Source organism: Acartia tonsa, chromosome 3, assembly GCF_053477335.1.
Source record: "Acartia tonsa isolate MP-2025a chromosome 3, ASM5347733v1, whole genome shotgun sequence".
Classification (NCBI taxonomy): domain Eukaryota; kingdom Metazoa; phylum Arthropoda; class Copepoda; order Calanoida; family Acartiidae; genus Acartia; species Acartia tonsa.
In genome coordinates, this window is record NC_137262.1 from 5,023,639 (window position 1) to 5,037,276 (window position 13,638).

Here is a 13,638-nt window from a genome sequence, read left to right on the forward strand (position 1 = left end):
CCTAAAAATTTCAGCAGTCTATCTTGAATAGGAGCTGAGAAAATCACGTTTCTACCGTAGCGTTACGGACGGACTGACTAAGTGAATAATACCTAGAGTAGCTTCGCTACTAATAAAATTATAGCCTAAGTGCTTTGAAGTACTTATACCTATGTGTGTTTAAGATATCTCAAACGGCTAATCTGTTTGGTTTATGTAAAGCTTCTGTAGTAAATACCTGATAGCAGAGACATTACTAGAGGATTGACAAGGAAGACACTATCCAGAATAGTAAATACCTGATAGCAGAGACATTACTAGAGGATTGACAAGGATGACACTATCCAGAATAGTAAATACCTGATAGCAGAGACATTACTAGAGGATTGACAAGGATGACACTATCCAGAATAGTAAATACCTGATAGCAGAGACATTACTAGAGGATTGACAAGGATGACACTATCCAGAATAGTAAATACCTGATAGCAGAGACATTACTAGAGGATTGACAAGGATGACACTATCCAGAATAGTAAATACCTGATAGCAGAGACATTACTAGAGGATTGACAAGGATGACACTATCCAGAATAGTAAATACCTGATAGCAGAGACATGACTAGAGGATTGACAAGGATGATACTATCAAGAATAGTAAATACCTGATAGCAGAGACATGACTAGAGGATTGACAAGGATGACACCATCCAGAATATGCCAACAATCCACACTTGCCACATACCTAAATATACAACACGTTTCGTCAAATCAAATAGGTCATATGAATTACAGGGCGACCACCGCCTTTTTGATATTAATATTGAAAATAACGTACTACAAAAAAATTACAATGAACACAATAACGTACATTTTTTGAAAAAATAACGTACAATAACGTACCATAAAACACACACACACATATAAATATATATATATATATTACAAAGTAGAACAATGTCTTTCCGTCTGTCTGAAGCTTAAGATCTCAGTAAATGATGAACTGATTGGGATCTACTCTTCAGGGAATTGATATCCTATTATATTATAGTAGTAAGCTTTTTTATTTGTAGGGAAGGATCTCGCTGACCGCTGAACCGATGTGGTCCTCCTTTATATGGAAGCTTCTTATTGGTCCCTAGATGGTTATATTCTATTACATTTTCATAAAGAGTCCGGGTATGGTTTTAGGCTATTTTTCTGCCCTCCATATTCCTTCCAATAACTTAACAGGGTAACTTCTCAGAGGTCCCGGGAAGGTTAATAACTATTTTGGGGGAGGGTACCACCACCCTCCAAAGAGAAATCGCCCCTAGAAAAAAATCCCCCCCCCTTAAATTTTTTAAAACTAAAATTAAAATGGGGCGTCAACCCCTCCCCCCCAAAAAAATACCCCTCCCAAATATTTTTTTTACTTTTTCTTTTAAAATCTAAATTAAGCAATTGGGTCATCCAATTCAATTCACTACTCCTCAAGTGCGCCCCCCCCCCTAGAACCCTCTAGAGGCGTAGCCGCTAGTATATATAGAAAGAAGTATACTAATCCAAGGTTGTCCAACCTTTATTATTTAGATAGATAGATTTATTATTATTATTATTCCACTAGTTACATATAATATAATAATAAAGCACATTAGGATTTAATAATGAATTACAATTAACATATACAGTATTATATATTAAAATATAACTAGGAAGATTCATGGCACTACACTGTATCTTGGTACGTTGTAGATTTACCCACGACTTGGATTTGTTTTTCAGGTTGGGGATTGGGTGAAGGCGGCAGAAGGACAAGACAGGCTGAAAGGCCAAAAGTCATGTTTAAATGTGTTATATTTTTTAAATTTAGTAGCCTTCATTCCTGCCTATCCCCCTTCGCCCTGAAAATGATTACATTATAACATATATTATTACATATATGGATACTTATGAAAGAAAAAAACTTCCGGTAAGCAGGTTTATGGTTCATATTGTTACAATTTTTTTTTGTTATTTAATACAGTAGTTGTTTATTTTTGTTTTATGTTTACTTTGCAAACTAGCTGTAAATGGTTAAATCACATACATTGTCAGTTGGGTTATTTTGTCATTTTATGTCATGTCACAGTAGTTTCATTTTATTATTCTTTGTCTTTGTATATTTTTTGCTCTTGTTGTAATTTCATAGTACTTTTTTAAATTTTTTTTTTTTTGGTGGTGAGTTTTCAGGTTTGTATATGTTTGTGTTTTTATTGGTGGTTTTGTTTTGTTTTTCTGTCACTGAGTGTTTGAGTTTTCTCTGTCTGCGTTATGAGCTGTGTGTCAGAGTTTCCAGAGCGAGCTGTTGATCTAAAATAAAGAAATTGATTTTTGATTTTTAGTAATTAGGAGTGTCCTTTTAAGTACTTGTTTATATTTAATTAATATATTAACTGTTCATGAATCAGATTGTAATTTTATAACTTAAAACTCAGCAATTAGCAGTTTTAATTTTATTTTTGACGAATCAATGAATATTTCTAAGAATTAAGTCAGCAGATTTTTTTTTCTTCTTAAAAGTATGAATTTTAACTTAGTAGTTTCGATTTATTATACTCTAGTATTAAGTAGTTTTTAAGGTTTTTAAATTTGCACTCCATACTAGAGTGTGTTAGGTTTTTATTTTGTGTAGTTACCTTTTTTAAATTTTTTTTTTAGTGTGTTAGGATTTTATTTGTGTAGTAACCTTTTCTTATTTTTTTAAAGTCAGTGTAAGTGTTTTTTTGTATTAGTAACATAGTTAGTGTTAAATTGCTTACCTTTCACAAATACAGTGAGTTGTGTGGGAATGAGATGTTTTCATTCTGAAGCTCTCAGCACAACTGAAGGGGGGTATAAAAAAACTCAATTTGTGAGGGGGTGGGGGACGGTAAATTGGCACGCGATGAATGCTGGCAATTTTTCTACCCCCTTGAAATCTGTTTTGGGTGTTAATTATCCCCACTTAATTACCTCCCCTAAGAAAATTTACCCCAATTTGATCATGTAAAAAGTACCTACCTCATAATTAGGTTTTTATTCGTCTATTTATGTTCGATTAAATATTCCAGCAGCTTTGCCCCTAGCCTCTAGGGGCGTCACCCAAAGAGGCAGTGTTCTGGAGCCGGAGCAGCAACATTTTTGGTGGAGCCCGGAGCCGTATTTTTCGTTAAAAACGGCTCCGGCTCCGGATTAGCTAAAAATGATTTTTTAAAGTAATATTATAATTTGGCAACGGTCTATTTCCATATAATAAACTGAAAAACTATTGTTACTTAACAAATAGACACACATCCTTCTACTTTTATAATTTTAAGGTAGGAGCCGGAGCTGGAGCCGGGGCCGGAGCTGGAGCCGTATTTCCAAATACAGCTCCGCGGAGCCGGATCAAAATTATATGGCTCCGACACCCTGCAAAGAGGTATTGGAAAGTCCCCCTCTTAAAGGTATAAAATTGTTCGTTCGCAATTTGTAAAAAAAACAAGGATGACAACATCCATAAAAGCAAAGCACTGAAACGGTAGGACATACGGACTTTAACACTTGTATAGTGTCAGTACTGAATAATCAGAATAAAAATGTATAAGAGTCGAAGCAAAAATGTAAGTAAATTGAAAAAACTGCTTAATACAGGATAATGTCTATGGATATACTTACATTTTTAGGACTAGGTATAGGGTTGCTTCTCTTATAACATTATACTTTGTTGTCCCAGAAATCAATATACCAAAAATCAGAACAATCGGATGAATAGATCATTTAAAAATTTGTTGTTTAAAAAGTAAATCAACATGTTTAGAATGGATGTAAGTACATACTAGTAACGATTATAGAGTTGCTACGCTTTCTAAATCGTACCTAACTACTAAAGGAATCACCATGCAAAGTTTGAAATCAATAGGTTAATTCTAACATGCCTAAATAACTAAATTAATAATTAGGGTCGGTACAGACCGGTACAGACCGACCCTAATTATAGAAAAGCTTCGCTTTTAAAATGAAAAAAAAATTTTTTTTTTTTTTTAAGGGAGTTTCCCCCCCCCCCCCCACTTACCTACTTAAATTTTTGAAAAATAGAAAATTTTTATTGGATATTTTTGCTTTTTTGTAGGGGATTTGGGGTTGTCCCAAACCCCAAATAAATAGCCTAAAACCACAACAAGACCAGTAGGTATATTACCTGAAGAGTAGAACCAAATCGGTTCAACAATTACCGAGATCTTAAGCTTAAGACAGACGAATAGACAGACAGACATCGTTCTACTTTGTATTATAGAAAGTAGTATCTCATTCCTATAGGTACATGAAAACACAAAAATCAACTAAAAAATATCTCGATAACTGATGAACAAATATAACACTCCTTTAAAGTGTAAATTCTCATTTGTCTTGGTAAGGTATGTAATTAGAGGAATTTTTTTTTGATATTTACTGAAATGTTTGATGGAGTATAGTTATTTTATGGAAGCTTCACAATGACGTCATAGATCCCAGGAAAAATTTGTAAAATGGCGCGCGAAGCGCGCAGAAATTTTTTTTATAATAGTTTTTAAGAAATACAAACTATTAATGATTTCTAATACAATCATACATTACAGAAAAACGTACAATAACGTATGCTGAAATGTTCATATTGAACACAAAAACCAATAACGTACAAAAACGTACCAAAAAAACTTAAAATGGTGTTCAATATGAACATATTGAACATAACGTACATGGTGGTCACCCTGGAATTATAATACACCAGAGGCGAATCCTTACAAAACTTTTGCCCCACTAAAATCAGTATGCCCCACTAAAATTTTAGTGGGGCAAAAGTTTTTTTTAAGAATTCACCTCAGGTACTAAGCAGTACCATGGTGTATTATGTATGTACGGCCTAATCTACCACTGAATAAATGCCTCATGCCTTAAAAATATAACAGACATACAAAATTTTCTGCATACAAACCAACCTTTTGATTGCGTAATCCTTATCTGCAAGACCTAACAGTACATCACAGTGATTTGAATTTTTTACAGGCTAGAAATTTCCCTCAAGATTACTTTTAATGACACTTTACGCATAAGACAAGGGTCAAAAAGTTAATAGAGATTTGCCAAGCGAGCACAGATATATTGTTAATAGAAGGTAGGTTTTCCCTTTTATGCCTTAACTTGCGGGGCCAATGCCTAATGTGTCCTAACGTTGAGGGACAACAAGAAACCCTCAACACAATATCACCTAACCTAAAGACCTGAAGTAAAATAAAAAACAAACTATAAAAAACTATTTCAATTTATTTCACAATATTTGATGGGGGGAGGAGGGGTATCTTTGTTCGACTAGGCAAATCGAGGGAAACTGCAGATTAGTAAAAATATAATTCTAGTATGCCTCGACATTGAAAGCATCACTAGAAATCATAAGTATCTCCACTAGCACATAAGAGATACTTGTCGATATTATAAAATTCTAGTTTACCTCGAAATTGAAAGCATCACTAGAAATCATAAGCCTCTCTACAAGAAGCATATAAGATAGATAGATATATAATTCTAGTTTACCTCGACATTGAAAGCATCACTAGAAATCATAAGCCTCTCTACTAGAAGCATATAAGATAGATAGATATATAATTCTAGTTTACCTCAACATTGAAAGCATCACTAGAAATCATATTCCTCTGCACTAAAGCATGTAGGATAGATAGATACATAATTCTAGTTTACCTCAACATTGAAAGCATCACTAGAAATCATATTCCTCTGCACTAAAGCATGTAGGATAGATAGATACATAATTCTAGTTTACCTCAACATTGAAAGCATCACTAGAAATCATAAGCCTTTCTACAAGAAGCATGCTGGCACCGTAGGCAATCAAGCAATCTCTCTCCATCTCTCCCAGCCGCAAACCTCCATCCCTAAATATTTTTTATCAAGAAGCACAGCAGTAATAAGCTTTTAAATTTTTTTTAAGCAAAGCTATTCTATAATTAGGGTTGGTCCGTCCATCCGTCCGGAACAGATAGCTTTTTTCGTTAATTTAGACATGTTAGAATTGTGCTGTCAATTCCAAACTTAACCCTTTGAACAACAATTTTTTACATGATATATTTATCCTATTCATCTGGTTTTTATAACACTGATTCTTATTACAACAAGGTACAATGTTATAAGCGGAGCTTCTCTATGATCAAGTCCTAAAAATGTAAATATGTCCTTAAACAGTATCCTGTATTTTAGCAGTTTTGCAACAAATTTGCTTACAATAATGTTTTTACTTATATTCTACTTTTTTTTAGTTCTGAAACGAATCCACCCCTCTTATTTTCAATCAATTTGAAAGTTAGGGGAGGGGGAGACTGGGATTTCCATGTTCGACTATGCACTTAGAGGTAAATCCTTCTCGTAAATCTTTACCTGGATCTGCCCTCAGTAGGTTGCCTAGTGAGGACCGCTCTAGGACCTGTGGACCTGCCGTGCATCTTGTCCAACACCATGTGCTTCAGCTTCTGATAATATACAGGTCCATGGTAGATGTAGGCTTGCAGGCTCTCACCTGTGATTCCAGATGTCAGAATATCTTTACCCTAAAAAAGTGACATAGCAATGGATATATAATACATGGATATTGTAAGAGATTCTCCCATACTTCTTAAAGATGAATTTTATATATAAGCCACGTTTTTAGGTATAAGAAGATACATATGTTTAAATCCTATCATGATTGCAAGCTGGAACGCGACTGAAATAAGTAGCTCACCCCCCCCCCCTCCCCTGCCTTTCCTATAATTGTTGTACAATATAAACCTGATAATTATATCCAGCTTCCACGAGTTCTTGTCTGATATCATCCGCTTTGGAGCCTCCAAACGCCGTGCCATAATGGAATTTTCCCTTCAGAACACCTGCTTTGCCTCCAAGTAGCTCCAATAGCTTGCCAACTGTCATTCTAAACAAAGCTAGCATTTTGAAACAATTTAAGCAAGATTATTTTTTGAAAACTCATGACTCTAAATTGCAAATGATCATGAACTTTCAATTATAAATTTGAAAATTCGACAAAAACTTTTAAAATCAGAACTGGTAGGTATTTTATACATAAATCTTAAAAATCAGATAAAGTTTTTAATTACAGACAGACCTCTACTTTATGCATACGCATACAAACCATATACCTGCTAGGAAAACCATGACGATTTATAATCATATCTGGACAAATACCCTGATCATTGCATGGTATGTCCTCCTTTCTTTATATTATAATATTATACTAGGATACCTGCTAGGAAAACCATGAGGATTCATAATCATATCTGGACAAATACCCTGATCATTGCATGGTATGTCCTCCTATCTATATATTATAATATTATACAAGTATACCTGCTAGGAAAACCATGAGGATTCATAATCATATCTGGACAAATACCCTGATCATTGCATGGTATGTCCTCCTGTCTATATATTATAATATTATACAAGTATACCTGCTAGGAAAACCATGAGGATTCATAATCATATCTGGACAAATACCCTGATCATTGCATGGTATGTCCTCCTATCTATATATTATAATATTATACTAGGATACCTGCTAGGAAAACCATGAGAATTCATAATCATATCTGGACAAATACCCTGATCATTGCATGGTATGTCCTCCTATCTATATATTATAATATTATACAAGTATACCTGCTAGGAAAACCATGAGGATTCATAATCATATCTGGACAAATACCCTGATCATTGCATGGTATGTCCTCCTATCTATATATTATAATATTATACAAGTATACCTGCTAGGAAAACCATGAGGATTCATAATCTTATCTGGACAAATACCCTGATCATTGCATGGTATGTCCTCCTATCTATATATTATAATATTATACTAGGATACCTGCTAGGAAAACCATGAGGATTCATAATCATATCTGGACAAATACCCTGATCATTGCATGGTATGTCCTCCTATCTATATATTATAATATTATACAAGTATACCTGCTAGGAAAACCATGAGGATTCATAATCATATCTGGACAAATACCCTGATCATTGCATGGTATGTCCTCCTATCTATACAGTATGACCCTCGAAAAAGTATTTTTAAGCATCTGCAGCCCTTATTTCTCAATGAATTATTAAAAAATGCATATGTCCTTGTTCTCCATAGTATTCCACGTAAGTAGATATAAAAATATTTTTTTTACCTCCATTAACACCGGAGATTTTTAGTGCTAAAGTTTTGAAAAAGTGACTGAGGAAAAAGTAACTTTTAACATGAAACGACTTTTTTAGCAAAATTAAGCTAGAAATCCTTTTATTTTTGTTACTAGCAGAAACTTTATACAAAATGAAATAAAAAATTTTGTTTTTGAGTAAAAAGCATTTTTTTACACATATTTTTTGAGTCTTTTTAGTTTAATGATATTTTGAAAAACTTACTTATTAGGCAAAATTGTTTAAGATTAAAAAACCAAATAAATCTCTATGAATATAGCAGGAAAATTGTTTTTGTTTCACAATCCTAACTTTAATAACAAAAAAGTTATAAAGAAAATAAATATAAAACATAATGATTTTTTAGTCTAAAAAGCTTAATTTACCCCCAATTAAATAATTGAGATGTCAGAAAAGTAGGCGGAGCAACTGTCATAATTAATCCTTTTCTATAAATAAGGGTTAATAAATAACCTAAAATTTGCAATTAATCAATTCATTCAGTAGTATTTTTTGCCATTAAAAATTTATATTTTTTGGTGGAATAAAAAAGAAATATTTAGTTAACTTGTTTTTCTTTGTGTCTCATTATTCAGTTGCCAGAAAAACATAATATAACAATCCAAAAAATAAGAGAAACAAAAAAAATTCTTTTTCTCAGTCACTTTTTCAAAACTTTAGCTCTAAAAATCTCCGGTGTTAATGGAGGTAAAAAAAATATTTTTATATCTACTTACGTGGAATACTATGGAGAACAAGGACATATGCATTTTTTAATAATTCATTGAGAAATAAGGGCTGCAGATGCTTAAAAATACTTTTTCGAGGGTCATACTGTATATTATAATATTATACAAGTATACCTGCTAGGAAAACCATGAGGATTCATAATCATATCTGGACAAATACCCTGATCATTGCATGGTATGTCCTCCTATCTATATATTATAATATTATACAAGTATACCTGCTAGGAAAACCATGAGGATTCATAATCATATCTGGACAAATACCCTGATCATTGCATGGTATGTCCTCCTATCTATATATTATAATATTATACAAGTATACCTGCTAGGAAAACCATGAGGATTCATAATCATATCTGGACAAATACCCTGATCATTGCATGGTATGTCCTCCTATCTATATATTATAATATTATACAAGTATACCTGCTAGGAAAACCATGAGGATTCATAATCATATCTGGACAAATACCCTGATCATTGAATGGCATATCCTCTTGCTGAACAATCAATCCTAAAACAAATACGATAAGAGGCTAAATTTTTTTCTCCTCATCATTCTTTAAAAAGCATAGTCTTTCGCATACTGTTCTGAAAAAGCTTGATATATTAGAATTTTTTAATAAAAATCTATTTATAAAGATGTTATTTTCAAATATCACATAATGGAAAGGAAAATGCTACTTTAGGTAATATTAGGATGGAAGTTGCCATGCTACCATACCTGTAACTCCCTTCTGTCCATGGCGGGACGAGAACTTGTCCCCCAACTCTGGCCTTCTGGTTTGTCTCAAGAGGATTTTTATCAGGGTGGCATCGTTTGAGTCACATGTTAACATCACTTTCTCTATGTAGGACGGTATTGGACCTAAAAGATTATTTGTTCTCATAAATGTCAAATATCTTAAATATGAAAAATAAATAAAAAGCATCAAAAAAAAAAGTTATGGAGGGAAATTTCTTTTATAAACCTAATGAACCTTTGTTAACAATGGCTTGTAAGGTCTTGAATACTTAAAAAATGATGAAATTAAATTATTGTGCATTAGACTTTAGGTCTAGCATTAGCATTAGCATTTAGGTCATTTGAAATATTAGTCAATATTTGATAAATATACAAGGAGGAAAATGATATTTAACTTTTACAAAAGCATCCTTCATACCACTAATTTTTATAAATGCTTAAAAACTTTTGGTGTCTAGGTTAATCTATGATTGGTCTGCAAAAGTAAGTGTACAAACTTCTCTACCCCCAATTGGGTGGTAGATTTATTACAACTCTTAAATAAGCGGGCCTATAGATTAGATTACATTTATTATTCTTGGGTGTACTGTACATACATAAAAAAAACAATAATAAATGAATTAAATGAATATCATAAACATTTATATATACAGTCAAATTTTATTGATATGGTTAATTTGTAAAAAAAATTTTCTTCCCAAATGGCAGTTTTCTAAAAGGTCAGGAAGTATGCAGTAATGTGTATTCACACATTGTTTTCATACAGGCCATATAAGACAAAAAAAAGAAAAAAATAATAAGCAATAGATAAAATCATATTGGAGAGGAAAGAATGATAATAGGAAGGATTGATTAGGGCATACGCGGGGCTAACCAGTACCCAATATATCCTTACCTATAAATATGAACAAACGATAATATCACCCATTTATTTAGAAATTGGAGAGGGTTATATATCAGTGATGAAGAAAGTACTTTGTGTAACTTAAAGTAATAACACTATAGCTTGTAATAAATCTGTACCTCTGTAGGATATAGGAGTCTCTCTATATTCAGCTTGGTTAGGTCTTGGTATTCCAGGTTCAGAAAGAGGGTCTCTTGTCACTGTAGGCATACACTTGTTTATCAGAATCTAACAAAAATTATCAAAATCATAATAAAAGTTGCTTGGTACTTATGTATAGGAATCTAACTAAGAGAATTCTGTTAATTAAAGTGATTCTTTTTTTACCGTATATATACATATAACTAAAGCAAAGCCTATTTGTTATCAAATTATCTCGAAATGAATCCTGAAGTGAATTCTTAAAAAAACTTTTGCCTCACTAAAATTTTAGTAAGGCAAAATAATCCCCTCTAAATTTTTAGCGAGCCTCACAGATTTTAGTGGGGCAAACTGATTTTAGTAAGGCAAATTTTTTTTAACAATTCACCTCTGGTAATTAATGCTTAATGGGCTGTAAACGCAACACAGATGAAAGATGTTAAAAAAACATCATTTTGATTGTAAGTTTAAGTTATTTGTCTGAAGGTCCAATTGGTGCACAAATATTCATTGGACAAGGGCAATCATAGCACAAATGAAAAGCGTCTGACTTAACAGCAACAAGATTAATCTATAACACAATAAGTTTAAACACCTTTAGCCAGAAGTTCAAATCCATCCCCTTCAAAAAAAAACCTAGCAGGATTGTGAAAGCAATAAAAATTAGCATGTAAAGGACCATATTTTCTATTTTCCAACCTGTTTATTAAGAACCCTGGCACCAGTGGCAGATATACCATCCCCATCCAGTGCTTGATGCTTGAAGATAGGTTTCTTTGTCTCTGCGTCCACCATGGGGCCCAGGACTCTGTCAGAGGATTGGTTGGCGTATCTCTTCAGGTTGCACTTCTGATTACGGTACACCAGACACCTACAATATTTTCTTGTTGCAGTTTTTCCATTTAAAAAAAAATCATTTATAATATAAATGATAGCTCCAATGTGAACTAAAAAGTCATTTGAACGGCGTTTATTTTAAAAACTATTTTTTTTTTTTCTCCTTAAGTACTTTTTTTACTTTTGTATTACTAAGTCCAGTCTATCTATAATATTAATCATAATACTTCTGAATAAAAAAAAAATATTTTGTTTTCTGTTGGTAATTCTTCTCAATAACATAGAATGTTTGATTAAATTATCGAGGTTAGAATACGGTGAGCTAAAGATTCTATTATATTGGTAAGTAAAGATTTTAGGAGCTTATTTGAGGAACATGGACCCATCAACAAAGTGAAATACGGAGTAGCCTTGCTCAAAATACTAGGAACCTACCTTCCATAGCCTCTGTCAAGACTAGCCTTGTTCAGAATACTTGCATCCTCAATATCGTATCCACTGTACGACATCACAGCCACTATTGCATTCTGTCCGGCTGGCAAATCCTGGAATAATTGCATCGTATTATAGACAGCTTTCCGTGGATAGTAAAATGAAAAATTATAAGATAAATTACAGTTTATTTGGCCTCGAGGGACCAAAGGCCCGGCTAACAAAAACGGTTTGTTTTTATGATTTTTGCTTCATGATTTATATTTTATTATTCGTGGAAAACTTCTTTAATATGATACGACACATAAATTTTCAGTTTGGCTTAGAACCGGTATTAACACATATTCCATAAATATAATTATGCATTTTCTCTTGGTTTATTAGGTACCGAAAATGCTCAAAATTATTGATTGATTGTCGGTCCTTATTCAAGGAAATTATGTACTAAAAGTTTTTATTGAATTAATGGATTTGACAGTATTAAATGGACACAACCTCTTGCTTTATACTGTTTCGGAGATCGTAAGCAGCCCTGAAAACATTTTGCTTATTTTTATCAAGTCTGAATGAAGTTTACCTCAAAATGGATAAGCTCAATAGTCCTGGACTTGACCATAGGTCTCATAGGATACACCAGGTTGTACATCAGCGTGTCAATCCTGTTCTTCTGGTTGTACGCAATCGAGCCCATGGCCTGCTTGCCCATAGCACATTGATATGTGTTCCGGGGACTTTGGTTGTGGTGCGGGTAGGGGATCAAGCCAGCGCATACACCTTAAATAATAACAAGGATCCCAACATCTATAAATAGCAGAGCACAAATAAAATTATGAATGGACATGGATCGGACATTGGAGAAGATTTTTAGTATCAATAAAACAAGGATAAGAACGAGCAAAGATAATAGAGTATAGATAGGATTTCAGGTAGGAGATTTTGGCTGGCCAGCATGAACTAAAATCCAGACCATTAAAAACCTTTTTTTTCCATCAGCTTATCCTTCCTATTTTGTCAGAAATATACGATAAACAAGAAAATCACGCAACTTTTCAAAACATTTTACTAAAAGAATACTCACCCAGTAAAGTGAAAGGTTCAATTTCTAGATGAGTTGTGTCTTGAGTGATATCTTTCTCATACAGAGCAATGTTGCTATCATTCTCTTCATTCACATCAAGATATTCTATCAGTCCTTTCTTTACAAAGTCTTTGAATACCAGCTTCTCTTCAATCAGATCCTAAAACAAATAAAAAGGGGGAGGTCATTTTCTAGTAAATTCCGTAAAGGTGTGTGTGTTATAAGGCCTAAAAAAAGTAGTAGAACGATAAGGTGCTCTATATATTTGTATTCCCTATTGAATAGAACAATAGGGAGCACCTTATCGTTCTACTACTATTTTTAGGCCTTATAACACACACACCTTTACACACCTTTAAGGAATTTACTAGAAAATGACCTCCCCCTTATTAAAATATTATTTTAGAATTATGTGGATTTTTAAAGTGTTAAATAAATAGCAAATATGAATTTTAATTCTAATGTGAGTCTGAAGTGTTTTTCTACTACTGCAATATTCCTTAATGCAAAAACTTAAAAGATAAGAGTCACTGCAAACCATTCTTATTTATTCAAG

At 33.0% G+C, this 13,638-nt stretch overlaps 1 protein-coding gene across 1 annotated transcript in view; it reads right to left on the reverse strand.

Annotated features, from left to right (window-relative positions):
• Positions 1 to 13,638, reverse strand: part of Polr3B (RNA polymerase III subunit RpIII128) — a 39,139-nt gene that overhangs the window by 1,181 nt on the left and 24,320 nt on the right. The window contains exons 17-27 of the mRNA XM_080152386.1: positions 13,083 to 13,242; positions 12,582 to 12,778; positions 12,008 to 12,117; positions 11,435 to 11,606; positions 10,714 to 10,822; positions 9,670 to 9,813; positions 9,372 to 9,459; positions 6,778 to 6,919; positions 6,388 to 6,557; positions 5,777 to 5,888; positions 645 to 724 (exon numbers count right to left, since the gene is read on the reverse strand). Coding sequence (XP_080008512.1) covers positions 645 to 724; positions 5,777 to 5,888; positions 6,388 to 6,557; positions 6,778 to 6,919; positions 9,372 to 9,459; positions 9,670 to 9,813; positions 10,714 to 10,822; positions 11,435 to 11,606; positions 12,008 to 12,117; positions 12,582 to 12,778; positions 13,083 to 13,242 — 1,484 coding nt within the window. The remainder of the gene's footprint in view (positions 1 to 644; positions 725 to 5,776; positions 5,889 to 6,387; positions 6,558 to 6,777; positions 6,920 to 9,371; positions 9,460 to 9,669; positions 9,814 to 10,713; positions 10,823 to 11,434; positions 11,607 to 12,007; positions 12,118 to 12,581; positions 12,779 to 13,082; positions 13,243 to 13,638) is intronic.